Source organism: Clavelina lepadiformis, chromosome 8, assembly GCF_947623445.1.
Source record: "Clavelina lepadiformis chromosome 8, kaClaLepa1.1, whole genome shotgun sequence".
NCBI lineage: Eukaryota > Metazoa > Chordata > Ascidiacea > Aplousobranchia > Clavelinidae > Clavelina > Clavelina lepadiformis.
Genome location: NC_135247.1, coordinates 14,319,246 through 14,340,996, shown reverse-complemented (window position 1 = coordinate 14,340,996; position 21,751 = coordinate 14,319,246). Strand labels below are relative to the sequence as shown.

General features: G+C 35.8%; 2 protein-coding genes across 3 annotated transcripts; one reads left to right on the top strand and one right to left on the bottom strand.

The window, feature by feature from the left end:
- Positions 1 to 989: 989 nt before the first annotated feature.
- Positions 990 to 9,684, top strand: LOC143468781 (transcription termination factor 3, mitochondrial-like). The gene is made up of 5 exons (XM_076966174.1): positions 990 to 1,892; positions 2,081 to 2,272; positions 8,960 to 9,090; positions 9,260 to 9,363; positions 9,429 to 9,684. Exons 1-5 carry the CDS (start codon positions 1,330 to 1,332, stop codon positions 9,600 to 9,602), a joined length of 1,164 nt encoding a protein of 387 aa, XP_076822289.1. The 5' UTR covers positions 990 to 1,329; the 3' UTR covers positions 9,603 to 9,684.
- A 134-nt stretch (positions 9,685 to 9,818) lies between these two features.
- LOC143468780 (activin receptor type-1-like) lies at positions 9,819 to 19,935 on the bottom strand. 2 transcript variants are annotated; one of them, XM_076966173.1, is made up of 15 exons: positions 16,724 to 19,930; positions 15,842 to 15,933; positions 15,392 to 15,543; positions 15,172 to 15,305; positions 14,700 to 14,827; positions 14,416 to 14,493; positions 14,176 to 14,272; positions 13,746 to 13,936; positions 12,475 to 12,621; positions 12,279 to 12,363; positions 11,680 to 11,771; positions 11,448 to 11,556; positions 11,251 to 11,381; positions 11,053 to 11,160; positions 9,819 to 10,944 (listed from the first exon to the last, which is right to left on the bottom strand). In XM_076966173.1, exons 1-15 carry the CDS (start codon positions 16,848 to 16,850, stop codon positions 10,837 to 10,839), a joined length of 1,779 nt encoding a protein of 592 aa, XP_076822288.1. In that variant the 5' UTR covers positions 16,851 to 19,930; the 3' UTR covers positions 9,819 to 10,836. The 2 variants fall into 2 exon arrangements, with proteins under 2 accessions (XP_076822288.1, XP_076822287.1); XM_076966172.1 differs by having other exon boundaries at positions 11,251 to 11,556; positions 16,724 to 19,935.
- Between the last annotated feature and the right edge of the window lie 1,816 nt (positions 19,936 to 21,751).

The following is a 21,751-nucleotide window of genomic DNA, read 5'->3' as shown; positions in this document are numbered from 1 at the left end:
TAAGGAAAACTCTATGTTACATCATAATTCCGTACAACCTCGTAGTAAAAAAAAAATGCACACGGTACGAAATAACAATGTTCTGGATTGGCAGTGTGCACAGTACGATTGCAGATGCAGTAAAATGATACCAGCAAAGATAACGTCCAAGGCATTAATATCAAAGTAGTAAGTGAGATAATAGCCCATGGAACACCAAAAGACATGTATAAATGTTTAAAGTTAAACATAATTTACAGCAGGTGTGTCCAACTCAGACACGTCGCGTGCCACGTGTTGGACACCCCTGATTTACAGGATTATTCCCGCAATTCTAATTCCCCCAAAACGCCCATCATAAAATTCCTCCCGGACGCAAAATTTAACCCTACATTCCGGACATGTCCGGAATTTTCCGGACGGTATGGCAACCCTAACGTATATGCATAACTAAAGCATAATGACGCGATAACGCAATTTTAGAACTCATCTTTTTGTTAAGTTATTATCACGTCATTAATGCTTGCTTTTCCCCCATCTGTCGAAATTTGACGATATCCTTTACATTTTACAAGTTACTTTTGTTCGGCCTGTATAGAACGAAGTTATAAAGTTTATAACCATAACTTCTTACCTGTTGTAAGATCAGTTTTTTTTTAAAGTTTCTACTGTTGCTCCATTGACAGAAGTAACATATTCTTACCAAGTAATTTCAGTTATTTGTATATATTGCATGGTTCGGTAACGAACTGGTAATCTAGAGCGCCACGCTTGCATTGATTTGTCATGATTTAAATTTGGTGATCTGATGACCAGTCATATTGTATGTTTAGGGCAGGAAATGAGTAACCAGCCACGTGTAATTATACGAACCTGTGTTTGATAACCAGCGGCACTGCTATTATATTGCCATTTTGGAAGTCACTTACGACGTTTGTTCTTGTTTCATTGTCTTGTTCCAGAGTGCTTGCCATGTGAGCCAGCTTGGCCGACTGTCAAGAGGTGTGAACTTGGGTTTAACCTTGACATGGCATTGGCGAATACACATGTTGACGCAAACATTGAAATTGCAAATTCACTTTGCTCTTCAATTTTCTCTTGTTTAGACAAAAAAGAGCACAGTGACTCTTTTGTTAGAGATTGTAGTTGACAAAGCATCTTTGGCGTAACGCCTAAGTTGTGCTTAGAATGAATGATTTTTACTTCTAACTTCAACTTGTTTTATGTTATCTTAGTTGGAATTTTTGTGAAAAAACTGCATCACTCTAGTGTAGTAATAAATAGGTGTTACAAACACTTGCTCTGTGGGCATAAGTTGCTTAATTTATAAAAAATTAATACGTACCAATAATGTATTTTTGCTCGAAATGGTTGTTATATAATCCAAACTCATGGTGTCAAAAATATTACACTTCCTTTCTGCACAAGAAGTTTGTTGCGATAGGCAATATCTCACCATTGGTACAAGTGACTCTCTACCATTCAGAGGCATGTAGAAGGAAGCATGGTTTTAAAAATGCAACGATGCGTTATTTTACTGGAACCACGTCCAATTTTTTGCTCGATCGCGAAAAGATAAAAAGTTTTGTTGAGTTTGACAAGAAACTTTCCCAAGAGATGGAAAACTACGACCCTCCACTAACTCCATTAAATTCAAGAAATTTTGCTGATTTTGTAAACTCGTCAGAACTTTTGCAAACACTTGTGATGTTTGGTGTTAATCTGTCAATGCTTCAGCATTCCCATCCAGCTTCAATACAATTCTTAGTGAAATTAGATATGGAAAGAGATTTATTGCCCAAACTGAATTTCTTAAAATCACTCGGGATTGTAGCAAAAGAGTTTGGAACAATATTGACTAAAAACATATTGATCCTCAATCCAACAAAAGTTGTGGACGATCTTAAAAACGTGTAAGTAGCAACAGTCACAAAATTACATGGTTCATTGTGGTATTTAAATTTTTTTAAAACTCGCAAGAGAGAGAATTATGCATGTGGGTGCAACCATAAAGAACAAGATGATCAATAAATATCACTTTAAGAAAAGAGGTTTATTGCTTTTTTTGAAGCGTTGTTACCTTGGCTGTTTGCACTTTCAGTGTCAGCTACTTGAAGTCGAAACAGTTCTCATCTGAACAGATTGCATCAGTTCTGGTTAGATATCCACAAATACTAAATTTTGAAGTTCCCATGCTAGATGCTGTGCTTGGATTTTATCAAAGAGTTCCTACAAATTACGAAAATCGACCAATCCACTACCGTGGTGATGAAGTACGAACAATAATTACCAAGTAGGTCAAATACGTGATTGTTTTAAATTCGTGTATAATAACCAGGTTTTGACAGCCAAATTGAAGAATAGTGAGATTTATGAGAATACGTGAAACGATTAGAAAGCTGTCTCTCACAACGTCACAATACCAGCGTATTGTGATCTATCAGCGTACTCTGTACTCTGTTTGCAAGAGCCTTCATTCGGTGCACCTTAGAATCAGTTAGAACCTGCCTGTGTTTAGTACGGTGCATTATGTCTAAGCCAAATGAAACACGTAAACGTGTGAACTTGTCGGTGATGCAGAAACTAGAACTGATCAAAAAGCTTGAAAAAGGGGCCAGCGTTGCGAGTGTTTGCGATCAGTATGGTGTCAAAAAACAAACAGTCTCAAACATTAAGAAGAGCAAGGACAAGCTGTTGAAATGCGCTACGTCTTATTGTGTTGATGCGGCGTCTTCCAAGGGTGGTAAAGTGAGCAACAGAAAACATATGAAGATGGGTAAGGAACAATCTTTGGACGCAGCAGTTATGAAGTGGTACGTTCAACAACGGTCCAGTGGAGTGAATGTGCGTGGGACAGAGTTAATCGCAGCTGCTGCTAAACTTGCTACCAGTCTTGGCTTAACCGATTTTAAGGGCAGTGATGGGTGGCTTTGGCGATTCCGAAATCGCCACAGATTATTTAACGAGGTTCTGCATGGCGAGGCTGGTGATGCAGATACGGCAAGTGTGGCCCCCTTTCGCGAAAAATTAACAAAGCTGATTAGTGACGCAGGCCTCACCCTATCTCAAGTATATAACGCAGACGAGACGGGAATTTTTTGGCGTTCTATCCCGAAGAATTCTCAAGTCCGTCAGGGTGAGGAGAAGACCAAGTAGTCCAGTCAATCCGGCTCAAAATAGGGCTTGACCCACCTCTAATTGCAAATGTTTTGACCCATACATTTTCTGAAAGCTTACTTCATACAGAATAACATACTAAAAATCTGCTGCGAAAAATTTAGTGGAACACCCCTTTTTGGGGGTAAAAACAAAATGGCCGCCATGTGTCCCAAAAATCTTCATTTTAACGTATCTTTTCACCTAATTCATGTAATTTAGTTCTGTAAAAGAGCTCGTTCTATATTTCTGGTACAAGGAATTTATAAACAGACACTGGAAAGTTGAAAAATGAGATAAAAATTTGTCAAAAATCTTCGTTTTTCCTTATCGTTTAACCTAATTCGCACAATTTAGTTCTGTAAAAGACCTAATTTTATCAAACAATTAATAGTTTAAACCAAGGCATCATCATCAGAGTCAATGTCTTCCATTAGGCCTAATGACGAATTGGAACGTAACCCATGACATTCACCACATGCAACTGTACATTCTAAACCAGACTTCCGGCATGTGCATCGAAGTGTAGAACAGCCGGTCTTGCAGTTGCAGACAATCATTTCCAGGAACTGAGATGGAGCTGGAGGTTTGTCTGTCATCACAGGCACCAGACTGCCTTCACTAAAACGCCAACCCCACTGTTCCGATGGCACATCTGTCTCATGACCCAGCCACACCTGCACTTGATGATATACCCTGAGACTGTGAAACATCGCTGCTGATGACGTGGGAGGAAGAGAACATGGGTCTACTGCAGTCGTACTTCTTGCTGTCTTTCCACAGAAAATTTGATATCTTAGATCGTCAAGATTGTCATCTTGCCTTCCATTGTACATGGCAATTAGAGCCAACTTCCCTGCTTTTACAACATCATTTGCATTTGCAGAGAATGACATGAAATTTGCTGCAGCTGTTCTGAAGTTTTCATCAGTTCTTAGTTTTGTAACAGCTTTCTGTTTGCCTATTCCAAATACCCTTGAAGTGGTATCACATCCCAACAGTGCATGGGCAAAGAAAAGATTATTTTACACAGTGTCTCCAAGAAGTTTTCTGGTGACTGAAATGTTCCAGCACTTTGATGGTTCTTTAGTGCCCTTTTTAGATGCTGTTTGCAACCAGATGTTGTGTGTGGTATTACTCTTCTTGTAATGTATGAGCAAAATCAGAATATCAGTATCACTTGCTAAAACTACAGTGTCTTGTTGCTGTGCAGATGACATCGCGGTTTCTACTATCAGGACATCTGCATCTCCTCTGGCATGGTGGACAACACATCCTGCTCTTTCGAGTCTGTCCCCTATCATATGGATTAGTCGCTGTTTATTTTTATGGTTAGCAAGAAAGTCTTCCTTTTTGTTTTGGAGCTTCATTGTTGGATCGAAGATTACTTCAGCCCCAATCCTACCAACAGTTCTTCGGAAGTGAGCACCATCTTTTGTGGAAGGCGAATTTGTGTAACCATCAAACACAACAATACAGGCTCCATATTTGGACATCACATAATCAGTGTACATCTGCATAATTTCATCCCATGCAGCTCCTTTTGTCCAAGGAAGTTTATGGAGCAGGGCACCTAGTACATGCTGGACTAAGGGCTTAGATGGTTTTGGAGCAGACTCAATTGATGAAGACCACAAGAAGTCAGCCAAGGAGGCCTTGTTGGCTGGTCTAATGATGGACTTTGATTCAAACAAGGCTGATGGAAATTGACAAAGTTCATACTGGAATACCTCTGGTAGCTGATTCGTTGTTGTGCCAGAACAGACTAAACGTTGAAATAGGATGGGATCAACACTCACTTCCCTGTCCTTGACTTTGACCGATTCTTTTGCACCCATGGTGATGGCTTGGTGTTTCTTTCTGAAGGAATGCTCAGTCACCTTTACTCCAGGCATTAGTGCAAGGATTTTCATACCTACATCCCATGCTGAGTCACAGTTGACACTGTCATGAGCTGCAATGCCTGTCACTATGCTTCTCAGGCTTGGTGGGCCATCCTTTCGAAATGGATTTCTCACTGTCAAATACTGAATTAGATCTTGAAGATCTTTCATATCTCTGCTCATCCTTGCTGGGGTACTCTCTTTGTGTTGCTCACTGGTGAGAAATTTCACCCCTGTGAACTCTTGCATGGTTTCATTTACTTGGGCGCATGCTGGTGCAGATAGAACCCAGATAAGTCGTTGTGTCTCTGTCAATCCACGCCCCCTTGTAAGTCCACCCCTTGACTTCGCAACGAACAACTTGATGTCCTTCCATGAAGTGCTTGTGGACAAGAGGCATCTCACTCTGAAGGTTGGACATCTTGGCTAGGTACAAGTGGATACTTTTCACATAGTGATTGTGACCTGATGCTGCCAAGTACAGAAGCATTTCATACATGGACTGCAGATGCAATGGCCATAAGCCTAGTCGCTCTGCTTTAATGAATTTGCACAGGATTGTGACCATCGAAATGTATTGTAGCCAAAGTCGTGCTGTTCTAAATTCCCTGTAGTAGATAATGGGTAATCACCATCAAAAACTTTTGGAATGCTGTGGCCAGTGCGAAAGTTGACATTACAAGCAGTATGGTAGACTGCATCTGCAGCTGGCAAATCGTGTACATAGAGGACTCTCCCCTTGACAGCATCAGCCCAGGTTCCAAGAAAAGCAACACATGCTTGAAATAGCTTATCACGGAAGTTCAAAGCTCTAATCGGAATAAGCTTATGGTCATTTTTTTTGCCATCATACATATCAGGACATCCACATAATATACAGTTGTCTCTGTAAGAGAAAGTGCATTCTGAACGAAGTGAGTGTTGACCATGATCTTCATCTTGATCTTCCTGACGCTTTTTCATTTGTACCAAGAGTGCTTTTGGATTGGTGTAACGTTTTCTGCACTCCACATGTACAGACTGATCAACAACAATGTTCAGATTTTCTCCTCTCTGTGCACTTGCTTTCACAATTCCGTCAACACCTTTCGCTGTCAAAGTCACAGCTGCATCACATTTCAGTATAGAATTCGAGCAAAAAACACATTCATTCATAATGTAGAGATATCAATAAAATTCAACACACTTACAAGAAGGATATACAGTCTTTCCCAGATCATCAGATATAGAGAATGAGGTCTGTTGCAGAACTAAATTTTTCAGGCAAAGCAGCGCAATTATCACGATAGTTACGTCATAATACAAACGGTAATGTTTGTGAAATATTGATCTGCAAGTTGAAGAAACATGAATATGATCAAACTAGCAAACTTTTTAAGGGTTTATGTTCGATTTACAGTGAGTTATTAACATAAGTCTTTTGCAGAACTAAGTTAGATGAAAAGATATGAAAAAATTAAAGATTTTTGGGACTTGTGGAGGCCATTTTATTTTTAAATTGTTATAAATTTTAAAGACACGTTTTTGTCTCATATTGCAACTTTCCAATGTCTGTTTTTGGATTCCTCTACCAGAAATAGAGAATGAGCTCTTTTACAGACCTAAATTATATGAATTAGGTGAAAAAATATGGAAAAATGAAGATTTTTAGGACACATGGCGGCCATTTTGTTTTTACCCCTAAAAAGGGGGTTCCACTAAATTTTTAGTGGCAGATTTTTAGTAAGTTATTCTGTATGATGTAAGCTTTCAGAAAATGTATGGGTCGAAACATTTGCAATTAGTGGTGGGTCAAACCCTATTTTGCTTGGACTAAAGGGGAAGAAGACAAGCAAGTAAAGGCTGTCGGTCCTGGTCGGGTCCAATGCCACCGGTACTCACCGACTGAAGCTAGCCGTGGTGGGCAAATCGAAGAAACCACGGGCATTTAAGGGATTAAACGTCGAGCGTGACCTGCCAGTAGTTTACTACAACTCTAAGAAAGCTTGGTTTAACTCTGCAATATTCACTGATTGGTTTTTCTTGCATTTTGTGCCTGCGACTCGGAAATATCAAGAAGTGCTGAAGATTTCTCCTGATGATGTACGAGCGGTCCCATTTTATGCGGCCCGCCGGCACTTGCAGAAACTCCTACTCATCACTTATTGTTTTAATTAAACAGGTTACATGACAAAATATTATTCCCTTTACGAGTGTGTTTTTCTCTTCACTTTCAGTGCGTAAACACACACACGCCAGTCGCGCATGTATTGCAACATGCTTCCAGAAACTAGCCGTACACTTCTCACGCATTGTTTGATTCAATTGTTTGATCATAAAATACAAATACGGTAGCGGCTACCGTAGGCCTTTGTGATGAAGATTGCGTAGCTTTAAACGTAACTGAGTGTGAAATGCAAAAATTGTGTTTAATATGAATATGCGTTTATTTACACACCGGGTAAATTTTCCTACTTTGTAATGAGAGTGTGCGGCCCGCCGGCTGCAACATTTTTTCTAATGCGGCCCTCAGTACAAAAAGTTTGCCCACCCCTGGTCTACGCTATAGCAGAGTACTTGACTGTACACTGTACAGTAGTGGGAGTACGTTATTTTCGATTAATGGACTTTTTCCAGCAACGGACTGCTGCTGGTCCGCATTTGTACGTTAAATCGAGGGTTGACTGTATGTATCATTGCTTTTGGTATTTCTGTGAATTCTAATCAGCTGATTTCAATTTGTGACCACACCTGACTAGCAAATGAACCATACTAATTGCTGGAACTTGTCACTTTGTTTGGTGAATGAAAAAAATCAACCTGTTTTTGCTTGCACAAAATTACTAAAAATTGTCAGAACCATTTTTTTAGGATTGATCATGCAATCAAAACTTAAACCCTGAACTAACTCCTGCTAAAGATTCGACCTGAATCTACTTGCAAGAATTGTCTTCATGAGAATAACAAAAAGTGTAATATTTGTGCATTATATTCATGTTCTATTCGGCACATTTCTACTAATAACATAACATTTAACTTTAAGTCCCTCAAAATTAGTGAGTGAACAATTTCCACATAATGATACAGTCACACCTCAGAACTTTAACTTGACTTCTTGCTGGCAGTTGTCGGTATAGTAACACATTCAAATTCCAAAGCAATACTTCTTGGTGATCAAAGCTTACATTAATAATAATCCACTCACAGACTCTCCACCACAATACGTATAAAACAACTATTCGTTGTTATTTTGTAAAGGGGGGTCTAATCTTTTGAACTGTGGGCTGCGAAATGAGAATGATTAGTGTCGGCAGGCCGCTTCCAAAAAAAGTAACGCTAAATTTTGATGAAGGGAATAGTGAATAATCATGTTAAAAAAATAATGAAAATAATCAAGTAATTGTGTTAAAAACACATGGCTGTGTGTGCTGTGGCGTAATGGACGTTAGAGAGCTAAAAAAGTCAAATTTACCAAGTGCTTTGATTACTGAACCTGACAAAATTGGTTGCATAATGGGCCACTTTGTAATGCAAACTCAATATGATGTCAAGGTATCAAACTAGTCTCACAGGCTGCGGACCTCAGATTTAGTAATTTGCATATGTTACATACGTATAAAATGTAACAGGACAACCGCTTTTTAAAACAATCCCGACTTTTCATGTGATTAATTAATTATTATGCATAGTTTTAACTAAATCAATAAGAATTTAAATGAAGGCTAGTCCTACAAATGTAACATAATATTTTCGAATAGTAGGTAAAAAATAGTGTATCATAATACCTTGAATTAAATGGTCAAAACTTGTTATTTCTGCCTATGCTAACAAAAGTATGAAAAGTTTACCAAAGACTTTATCATTTTCAACACCAGTCCCGTTTAAATAAACTGAATTTATTCATGTAATGAGAAATTTCAATGTATTTCCAAGTAACATTCTATGAACTATCAAATTTCAAGGTGCCCTCAGTTAACTGGAGCATCAACAGAAGCAATTTTTCTTCAAATTAAAATGTTGGAAATTTCTTGTGGATTTAATATTTCTCAAATCAGGCAGTTAATTTTAAGCCGACCAAAAGTATTACTAGCAGGTAAGCAGTACTAAACTTAGTAAGCTGCAAATACAAGTAGCATTGAGAAATAGTAGAATACTAAAAACTTTGGCTATTATGTCATATCAGCAATTACAATTAGCTCATTAATGTTTTGTTCTGTTTTTGCTTTCAATATTTTTTTACATAAGTTATATTTTGTTTTTAGAACAGAAATCTATTGAGATGTTATACAAGTTGTACATTAAAGAAATGCTTCTGACACATGACCAATTGGCTAAAAATGCTTTTGTGTTCGACACCAGGTTGAAGGTACATGTGGCTGAATCTGCAAAGCAAGTATGTAAAGGACATATATTTTAGGGTTTTATTCTTAGGTCGTGGAACCAAGACACTTCTATTTGAAGTCCATGAAGAGGAACATTTACCAAGAAAACCAACCTGGTTACTTGCCTTTGTATGATATAATTTGTTCAACTGACCAAGAGTTTTGTGAGAAATGTCAACTTGGACCCAACTCTGATTACGAAAAATTTTTAAAAACTCAGTGAGAAGGAAATCGACAACTGCATTGGAATGAAATAAATACGACACAGTTCATTGAAGCCTTTTTTAATAAAATGTGTCATTGAAGGTATGTTGTATAGCGAGGGCAAAGTGCTCTTCATAAGATGTACAACATGTAGCCGTAACTTATTCTGAAAATTATGTCACCATATTTTGGACTTCCTCTCCTCCTCCATCGCCTGATTCATATAAAAACAATGTTGAACGTGTGGTGATGTACTTAAAAGGCACAAACAATGAATAAAAATCGAATAAAAACATAAAAAGTAAACAGTTGAGAGAAAAACATTTGACCAATGTTTGCAATGTACTATTTGCATTTCCAAAATAGCACCACTAGCAAATTACAACAGGTAACATTTATATAGAGTTACACAGCATTTGATCTGTTGTAGCATGACAAGCACCCTACCATATGTGATTATATGTAACTTACGGTATTAAGACATTTCTCACTATGAAAATAAAAAGTCTAGAAAAAATTCATGAAGTATCATTGATCAGAAAAAGAATAAAAATATTTAAGAAGGCAATATGTTAAAGTGTATTCTATGTACATATGAATTCATTTCGAAGTACGCATTTGCATTATCAAATTTACAAACCAACCAACAAAGGAGAAGTTAAAAATTTTGTTTTACGTTTACAGATTTTTCATGATTAATGCAAAAAGTTCATAGCAAAACATCAATCAACTGGTAAAATTATTAAACACTGATTACAAACCATAGCCCCGAACAAGAAGTCAGGTAGCATTCGATACAGCCTTTACATATACTACTATTTAAGGGATGGAATCAAGAGTAATAGGTACAGTAGAAAAACAAAATCGTCACCACATAATTAAATTTTGATGAAACAGCTCGTATGTTTTAACAAAAAATACTGAACTTCTTCCTTGCACCTTGAAGGGATTACCTTAAAAATGACTGCATGAGTGCGTTGTACTACATCCATCAATATAACAAAGAAATCATGTAAAACATGATTTAAAAGCAGTTTATTCTGCTTTCAGCATTGCAAATAATACTACTTTATTCTAAAAGTCGATCATTCCTTGCAGTTAAGGTAAGTGATGTTGAAGTTTGATGACAAGAAAGCCTGTCTCACTACATAGGCAATGTTTTAAAGTTAACAGAATTGACACACATTCAACCACTCTTGGTCCTTGGCAAGAAATAGAACTGCACAATACTGGGTCACATTTTCCACTAGGAGTTAAAGAAGATTGTTAGCATAAGCACTATCATCTATTTTGGGTGGTATAGTAATAAGTGGATCTTTTTCTGGTGTAACATTCATCTTTTCATGCACAGTAGGAGCAAGCTGAAATACAATTCATGGAATAAATACGATTCCAACAAAATACAAGTACACACATTATTGAGTATTGAAATAATCAGCAAGTAGTGATATTCTGAAATGTATCGTCACCTGATCTTTTGCCTTGAGCAAAGACTTTTTGATTCGAAGAATGGTCAAGCGAGCGGATGGGTTCTTGCACCAAGTTTCCTTCATTATTTTTGTTACGATAGAAAGTGACTGAAACACAGAAGAATGACAAAACAACTGGACAATTTTTGGAGTAGATTGGTTCAGTTTTAAACTAGACTGAACATTTATCTAACTTACAGGGTCTGAGCTCCATCTATTTGGAATAACAGGTCGATAGCCATCTGTGCATACAACCTTCTTCATCTCTTCAAAACTTGGATCATAATTCACAACGTCATAATATGGGGGGTTGTACTCCTCTACAAATCCTGAAAGGGTCAAGCTTTTAAGATAAGGGACTTTTACTGCACTGATGGGCAGTACTATGACCTTACCTCCAGCAATACAACGCCTTGCAATTTCCCACAGTACAAGTGAAAAAGAATATATATCAGCTTGTTTGAAACTTTCGAAACTGTTTGCATTTAGCGTTTCATCCAGCACCTACATGACGAAAACAAAAATGCAAAAATCATAAACAATGAAAGATTTTACAGTATATAATAAAGGTATAAACTTATGTAGAATATCTCGTTGTTAAGTAATGATTGAAGCAAAAGTTCTCACCTCTGGAGGCATATAACGTTTGGTCCCGACACGATGATTGTTCTTTGGGATGGTAATCTTGTCTTCAGCAGGATTGTGAGTTACAGCAAGACCTCAAAAATATTTTGTTTAAATTTCACAAAAGTTTACAAATAAAATGAGTTTGTTTGGTACTTGCTTGAAAGGTGCACGAAAAGAAAACAAAAAAAAGAATAAAAGGTGCAAATAATAAGAAGGCACACGAAATGATCTCAAAAAAGTATCGTGCTTAAAACGTCTCTTAGAACTGGATAAATGTCGTTGTTTTATCAACAAAGGAGGCTCAAAGAAGTGAAACAAAATACCATAGGTACATACTTAACTACTGATTGACAAGATTAACAGCATAGTAACTGTATACGGTATTATATTATTGTATTGTATTATTGCATATAGTATAAATTTATGATGGCAAGATAAAAATAAAGGACGCAAAAAATGCTTGTAAAAAAAATAAAAGCCACAGCTTCTACTCAAATAAATACACTACATATGAAAGTTGAAAAATGCACTTAAAACCAGCATGAAGAAGTGTTGAGCATGGTCGTTTTAATATTGATATTTATTCCTATTATAGTTACCAAGATCTGCAATGCAGCAAGTTAGATCATCTTTCACCAAAATGTTCTTACTTTTTATATCACGATGTGCTATTGCAGATTTTCCCTAAAGAAAAGTAACTTCAAGAACACAACATAAAGGAAATTAACTAATAAAAATCCTGGTAACGCAAAACATCTTCCAACAACAAAAGATATCTAAATTGTATATACTTACACAAACACCCGATATATCAGTGTGTAGATGTGCAATACCACTTGCTGCAGTAACACAGAGTTGCAACATAAGATGCTTATCTAGTTCCTTTCTCTGCAGGAATTCATACAAGGAACCGTGGGGATGATAGTAACACACCAGCCACAACTGTAACGTGAAGTGTTCTCAGTAGTAATAAAAGGTTAATATATTGTTTGTATATACCTTTGTTTGATTAATGTATACAAAATTAAGCAGGTGGTAAAGGTTCTTTACCTAAATGACACTTTTGTACAGGAATTAGTTTTGTGTTGAAAGATAACCATAACACTCTATATTATTACAAAACATTTTTCATTGCTATGCATTATATACATATTAACTCACAATCAACATGCCTGCAATTTATACACCAATATCATAATATTACTTACTCACACCATTAAATTATTATAATTAAAAGTATGATTAACCAAATTGGCTAAGTCCAATTATTTAGCTGCCGATTATTTAAGCCTTAGTTGCATACTAGAAAAGAGTCTTTTTTAATTATTTCAGATAACAAGAGATTTGTTGAAAGTATTCACATGTCACCAAATAAGTAAGAACTTTTAACAAGACTTATACATTTTATTTAGAAACTGCCATGTGATGTGGTTGCATAGCACACTTGCAATATACAGTTCATTGAGGAAATTTATATGTTATTTTACAGCTTTATCAATGGCTGATTAACCAACACCATTAATAATAATCAATCTTAAAAATGGCCGATAAGACAGATTACCAATTAGAACTGTATTATTAGTAACTGAATCATCAGTTCAAGCTTTTTTCAAACATATTTAGTGTTAACTATACTGTACCAAACGAGTTAACCACTGTAGTTTCCAGCAAAAACAGGAAACCAGCATTATACTAATTATTTTTAAGAAAGTAATATGGAGTGTACCACCAAAACAAGTACAACATTTGAAAGGCTTTAAAAGATATAAGACTGATGGCGAGCAAGTCAGTTTGAAAGTGCCTTTCTTCCAAACACAAGCATTCAAAATAACTTGATCACAATTGGCACACTGTAACAGTGTAGACTATTAGGCACCAGGAGTGCTACATGGAATGCCATCTAGGCTGTTAATCCATCATATAAGGCTCCAGTAGTGCACTTACTTGCACAAGCCAGACAGAAGTTAAGCTGTTATTCTTTTTGAGTTTAAGCTGGGTAAACATGCTTTTTAAGCTTGTTATACAGGGCTGTGGTGTTCAATTGAACGCTACTTAACATAGCTAACCTGGGTTTCAGAATTCCTTGATGTCATGTCGGATGCAATATACCCCAAGATGTTGCTATGGCGTAATAATACAGTGTTATAGATTTCGGTTTCTCGGGCCCATGATTGTTCATCACGCGATGCAAAGACTTTCACAGCGACAGGTTCACCTTGCCAAGAACCTTTCCAGACCTCTCCGTAACGACCTTTACCTAAGGTTATGAAGTTACAATTTTACTTCAATAAATGTCACATTGCACAGAGGGCATAAACTGTCCTATCATTCTGCAAGCTCAACTACCGAGTAGTAGTTTTGTAACTTGACTTTTTATTTTAGAAAATTAACCACACCATTTATGAGCAAAATGTCCGGGTGGTCTATGTAAAGTTGAAAAAAAAACTTTTTATAAACAAATAAAAACATTGTCAACTATTTTATACAGCAAAGTACCTATGCAGTTAATCAAGTTTATCTGTCTTGCCATGGTTCGTTGCACAAGAAAAGGTAGACCAGAGCCGCTTCCAGATGTAGCAGAGTTCATCCAATCCTTTACAAGTATGGTACGTTATAGGCTATTGCCCTGGTGAGTGTTTGGTACGGTACTTAGTAAGTACTTGTTCTTGAACGTTGATAACTAAGACAGGCGCAGCCTGTGTCAAGCAATACTTTTCAATTACAATAATATATCACCGCTAATGTGCTATCTCCAATTTGAGTTGTTCTTAAGCCTCCTTCTAATCTACCAGCCTCACGCTGCTCTTCAAGTTCCTAAATGAAAACGTTATCATGCGAGCCAAATGCTGTCATTGCAACTGATAAATAAAGTTATATAAAAAGCTTATTAATCAATTAAATTTAAATTTTATTTATAGGAGTCTATCAACATTTTTTGTTTTACCTTTTCAATTTTTGGCCAACTTTTAATGCTTGCTTAATTTTCAGCATATTTTTACGCCAATTAAGAAACTCCTTACCTTCATTCTTTTTTTATGAAATCGCCGTATGCAGTAGATAACAAAGGCAGACAATAAGAAAAACGCTAAAAACAGACTAACGATAATTGCCACAATCTTCATAGAGTTGCTGTCACTAGGTGGTGGGTCTATGAAAACAGTATATAGTAAATGTATATTTTAAAATCAACCAGCTTTGCCGTTATCATTCAGAGCATTAAATATATGTGTGGCTTAAAACAGCATTAAAACCTATTTACGACAACAAATATTCGTTCAAATTTAAATAAATAATTACCTAAATGATAATTATCATATCAATTATAATAATTAGGCAACAGTAACATCACAGATTAAAAATTCACTAAAAACAGCATTATCAGTGGAAATCAGGAGATCATTTCTCCATTAGCAAAAGCATACTGGCTTTGATAATTGTTACTACATCTTGACAAAATGCACAGAACATACAAATATTCAGCTTCTAACTAACCTGTTGACGAAGGAAGCGTGGGGTTAAGTTCTTCATTACATAAATTGTTCGTACAACAGAGCATTGGCAGGATATCCGACTCACACATAAAACCAACCATTTGCGGTGCAGATATGCAACCTCTAAATGTTTCACTAAAATATAATAAAAGATCTCCGCCATTAGAATACAAAAATTTATAAACCAGTATATAAATGAAATTAACAACAATGCCAATTACCCAGCCTCATTCAAATAAGAATAGCAAGACACAGTAGTGTTGCACAATCCTTGATCATCACAGGGTGAAACATCTGAATTTGTAACAGCTTCTGACTGTTCACAGAGGCAGTAAAATAAATCGTTTTCTTCGACCTGTGGCCCACGTGGCAGCTAAAAGAATTATCAAGACAAAGTTAACCATCAGTGAATTACTGCACTGCCAGTGCACACTATCATTGCATGTTAAATTAACCGAAGTCATCAATGTTAAAAAACAACCCATTCTTCCATTTTACAAGTCATCTTTATATTTAACACAAATGTTTGTCCAAGACAGGTTAAGCTATGAAATACAGTGAGGTGTATGGAATACAAACCCATGGTAACACAGTATAGCTACAGCATATAAAAGTTTACAAGTAAAACAAGACCAACAATAATTCAGGAAGCTATCAAAACTATCGCCTACGTCGTATACTGGAAGATTCCAGCTTCCTTTGCCTCCTGCAGCCAATAAAGAAACTCTTGTGCTGTTGTCAATTCGATCTGGAACGATTTGGCCTAAGGTTGACATTAAGAATAGCGATAAATTTTAACTTCAAATGTAACATTTAAACAAAATAATATACTTAAGTTATATCAGCACAGTTTAAATTAAACACATATGAATATCTGAGGTAGTCATATACATATATATGTGCATCTTAATTAATTTGGGAGATTGCAGAGAAATGTCAAAAAATAAGATCTTGCATGTACCTTACAAATAATAAAATAGTCAATCTAATCTATTAGTTTCCAAAAAATGGTAGTACAGCAGAATCCGCTCAATATGACCACCTGCTTTATATGACCATTTTCTTGTAGCCCTGAATTTTGCCATATAAAATTCTTCGTTTACAACGACCCATCTTCAGATATTATGACCACTTTTCCGATCCTTTTCAGAGATTTTTCGATCACTTTTTTGTGTAAATTATGCAACTTGACAGTGACATTTGTGTCACTTGTATTCCTAATTCACCTACTGATGTTTACTTTAATGTTACTTACTTAACGTTAATGAAATAAATGATGAATTTGACATATTTTGTCATTTCATGCCTAATTGTATTGATCCTGGTGTGGTTAAACAGTACTGCAGCATTTTCGGTTACTTCGATCATTCGGATATTATGACCAAAATGGTCTAGTTCCAAGGTGGTCATAATAAGCAGAGTCTACTGTTTATATAAAGTTTGGCAACTAAATGCAGAAAAATGATTTGAATACTTTGCCAGACTGCGCCTTCTTACGCACAATATAAAATATGACTTACATTAATGAAAAACGGTTGTCAATCATTGCTTACCATTTTCAAATTTTGCACCTCCACCATTCAAGCAAAGAACAACCAACAAAGATACAATCTGATTATTCATGGTGCAGAAAAAATTTACATAATTCCTGCAAAGTATATTTGACAAGTGTAACCACATCTTGATCTTTGCACAATTGAAACGAAGACTGAATGTTGCTAAATGTCATAAATAAGCACAGCAATTTGTCTCAGACTTAATTTATTTAACACAGCATCTCACACCTTGCATAACTATTAACTTATCCAAGTTTATGAAACTGCCTCTATCTTCTCAAAGTTTAAAAATTTGACAACTGAACTGTAAAAATTTCTCTCCAGCTCCAGTCAGTTCAAAAGAGCAATAAAAATTCCACATTCCCAACTAACTCCAAACAAATTACAGTAGACAACGACTAAAACAATTTTATTAATTCTGACACAACACGTTGTTGAAAGATGAAAATTAGAGTAATTAGCATGACGCAAGCCATATAGTTTTGATTGAAGTTGGCAAACAAAAGCTTGTCCAGTTAAATTTTTATTATAGCAGGGTCAAGGTACTTGTTTTGCTTTTGCTACATTTAACAAAGCAGTGTCAAATACACTTACAATTATGTACATTCAACCAACACAAGAACCATTCGTTTGGTAAAGAAAATAAATCATTTTTAAATTGTCAAAACAGCCCTTATAACAGGTAATAAATTATTATTAGATTTACTTCAAGCAAAATCTAGTTCAGACAAAATAATAAACAAGTAGAATGAGTTTGCTAAAAACGTTATGTTGCAGTTGATGTAATATGCCAAATTTGAGAAGTATGGGAGCTTAATAATAAAATTTAATTAAGCACTTGTGAAAAAAGCATACACAATGTCATATGCAAATAACACAATACACTGACAATGGTCTTTTTCATTAAAGATTTGTTAAAAATTTTGCTGATTTTGAAACTGTCAACAGTGTCAAACTACAAATGTTTTTCCTTGGCGTGTAGCATAAGACTTTGGGAACACACTTGAAAAAATTAATTTTATTATAGTTTTTTTCATAGTACCGGTGTGGTTGCAATAAAAAAATTTAGAAGTAAGCCTACATAAATATCCAATACTCTTTGTTATTATGACAATCATGACTGCTAGGAATTAGGATCATATGTGAAGTATTATGTTTTCTGGTAAAATTTTTTGGAATGTTTTATTATAAAAAGCCTTGTAGAAAATCAGTCAGTCAGTCAATGGGATATAATGCTGAAGAATTTTAACAACATTTGAAACAGAGCTTAATTATGAAAACTCATAGCATGTGACATGCAAACGAATTTTTTGTCATTTAAACCACTAATCATCATAAGTAAGGTTACTGTTGGCACAAAAAAGTACATACTTTTACATAAAAAGTCAGATGGCATTCAAGGCAAGCTGAAAGACATATTTTTTAACAAAACTGCAAACCTTATCGTTTATATTTTGTCATTCCTTGTGAAGGAATAAAAAATTAAACGCTAACCATTAGAACATGACAAAATAACAACGCCACCAGCAAACTAAAAGTGGGAAAAAGCAGCAAAGCCCAAACGAATAATGGATAGCAGTGCCACTAAACCCAACATATAAATAAACAAGTTGGAAAAGAGAATATTAATGCCAAAACAAACCTGAAAAACATAAAAATACATAGTAAAGTTATATGAAGTTGGATACTGAGCCAGAGTGGCAATTACAATTAAAATGCTAAAGGATATGTAAAATATCAGTATAGTGACATGGTTGCATAGTAACAACAATAAACACTAAGTTGATAAACATTAAATGCATCTGGATGGTGAAACGAAGCCCAATGATCCGGATCTCTCTTGCGTGGGCAATGTAAGAGCATGTTAACAAGGTCTTCTGGTAGTCTAGTACACTAAACTTATTGAATATCATAACCTTGTACAATACAAGTCAGTAATGAGAAAATGATTTTATTTTTTTCATTAATAGTGGTAGAGATAAAAACAAAGTGCAGCAGTTCATAACCAAATGACGCCACTGTGGCAATTTTGCAATTTTCGTAACAGAGGTGTAGTGTACAAATGCATCATCTGTGTTGCCAGATTGAAAAGTTTACTAAGTGCATGAAGGATGGAAAATATTTACGTATATTACATATAGGCTAATGGCTATTGTTCCATCTTGTTGTGCTAAGGATTTCTTACCCAAAAGCAGCGAACTTTCAAACTTGGCTGTGCTGTTTATGTCCTTTTGCACCTAATTGGAAAGTACAGCATTTTTTGATAAGAAAGAAATTTTGGGAAGATAGCACGCACTGAAGTCAACCCTATTTATTGTAAGTTGGAGCTCAAACCATTCAGGTTTCCTTTGTTTATTCATTACAAATTGGCATGAACATAGAAAATATTGACATGCACATTGATGAATCTTCTGCAAGCATTAGCCACATTTTCCGCCCAAGGCTTCTGCATTAAACTCCAAAAAACAATGCCAACAAACAACAAACAGTTCTTTTGACAATAATGATCAAATGCAAATTGTTCAGCATTCCTATGTATGGTGTTGAAATTCATAAAGCTTAGCCTATGGTGTTTTAAATTTTCTCTTTCGAGTTTTTAATCAGCTTGATAAGAATAAATTAACAGTTCCTCACATTTAGCATATTTAGGCTACATCCTCACTTTCGCCTAATTCACATGTTTCCCATCAAAGCCTAGCCAGCCTATTGCTTTGCAATTCGTCAGTTCTCTAACTCTCTACCTTCCATCTAGTTTAGCCGGGTCTAGTGTACAAGTGCACAACCTAAGGATGCCTTGGTTAGCTTAGTATACTAGACTTCAGCTCCTAAAATTGTGACGTCATATGGTTGTGCACTTGTATATTAGACCCGCTTAGCTCTCCTTTCATATAGTGTAGGGTTGTAGGCTAAGCATATAGCCTATGCAAAAAAATGTTCAGCTAGATATTTGAAATGGTATAATAATGTTTATCCTCGGACTGAGGAAAGTCTTTGCAGGGCTTAAGCCCGGCGATAATTTCTCGTCGGTCCAGCCCCGGTTACCAAGCAAGCCTTTGTTACACATTTTTTATTATGTAATATTGTACTATATATAGTATTGCCCGAATTTAGAACTGTCCACAAGGTTCACCGAACAGGAGCAATTGTTGTTAATGCCTTGCCCAAGGGCATTACTACGGTATGGCGCCACTAGGTAACGAATGATTGTCCGTGGTCGTCGCTTAATTTTCTTAAGTAAAGCTAGCCTGATCTTTTTCCAGTCCGACCTTTTCATTTGTAACGTGGCGTCTACAAATTGTGGCAAGCAACATAATAACTTCAAAGAAACCTGGAAATGAAAACAACTGCAAAGTATGCATCAGTTGGCAACAAAATATCTTAAATCAAAAATATACAGCTTATATTGCCAGTTCATCTTTTAATTCCATACAAATATTTCGTATAATATCTTCAATATGCTGCTAACTTAATTGCTAATTAAATACGATTCCGCATTCACAAAACAAAAATTTTTTCTATACGTTTGATCATCTATCACTCTAAAATAGAAAAATAGAAAATTAGCTGGCATTATTTTTTATTTTATACTCAGACAAAATAGTGACTTAACTTTGGTTCTCACCGCTCGCAATCGGTCACTTGCATTGATTAGGGCCAAACTACGCATGAAATATAGCTGCTCAAAAAAAAAATTTTCGCAAAAAATATTGAAATAATTTTTCATTACAATTATTTATCAATCACTCTAGATTAAAAAAGTATAAAATTTGCTGGCATGATTTTTCATTTTATATTCAAACTATAATTGCCGTTTTGACTTCATTCCTCACCGCTCGCAAGCCGTCATTTGCATAGATATCGGCCAAATTATGCAGTGTTCGCAGACACTGTTCCATAGATTGACACAGGTGGTAACAAACACGGAATACAAGCCATATCTGTTTGCGAGGCCAGCCCTCGAACCACTCGGCTACCGAGTCGACGAAAGTAAAGACACGATATACGAAAGACTACCATTAGCCTTTGTCCATTTTTATAAAGTTTATAAACTGATTGTGTCCGTTTTGGAAATTGTCGTAAATGGAGCTAAATCTCTTCAATGGGCCTAGTCAGGCTGGAATGATTCCTAATGTTTCCGGAGTTCTGTTTTAATGTTTAGTGAGTTTATCTTTCGATAATAGACATCCTATGTGCAGCTAGCATAGATATAAAATAAACAAGAAATTCAGTCAGTCTCCATATGGATCGAATCCAGAGAAAAAAATCAAGCATTAAAAACATTTAAATTTTGATCTAAAATAAAGTTATTGCTCAAATAAACAGTCTACAAGACAAGAAAAGTACAAATCCCAAGAGATTCTCTTGGAAACAATTTTATTCTATAAAAACCTTTCTCGCCACTAGAGGACGTTCCTATATTATATAGTGCAAAAGGACTCATTTATCCGGTCATTGTCAAGCTCCACCATTAAACTCAGTGCAAATAAACTATTTCATTTAAAATTATTCTTAATTTTACGTTTACATTAGTAGAGGGTGAACTGATAAACTCCTCCACTGTTCCATCCTTATGGTGAAGGATCTTGGCCATACGCTTTCATGCGCAAAGTTACAAAGCCATACACAGTTACACACAAAAATAAACATTCACAGATTACTGCCCTGACGAAGCTCACCCGCAAGGGTTTGCGAAACGTTGGTTCATAAAAGAATTAAGTCACCAGCTGACCACCTTTTGTAATTGAAATTATGCCTGGTGGCAAACATAGTATTTTTGTACATGAACTAAGTTCAAAGTTATTCCTTCAGTTTGCCACTAGAGGACGATAGAATACACGGGCACACCCAAGCAACGAATTTAACCGGGATTGCAAATTTAGACACTTTCATACCAAGTTTCAAGATCATAGAACAAACGTACAGCGCGTAATCGTCCGTCATAATCATAACCAATAACTATAACAAACTGAAAAGCAAAAAAAGCATGACAAGCTATAATATTAGGTCAAATATTCAAACCGTAAA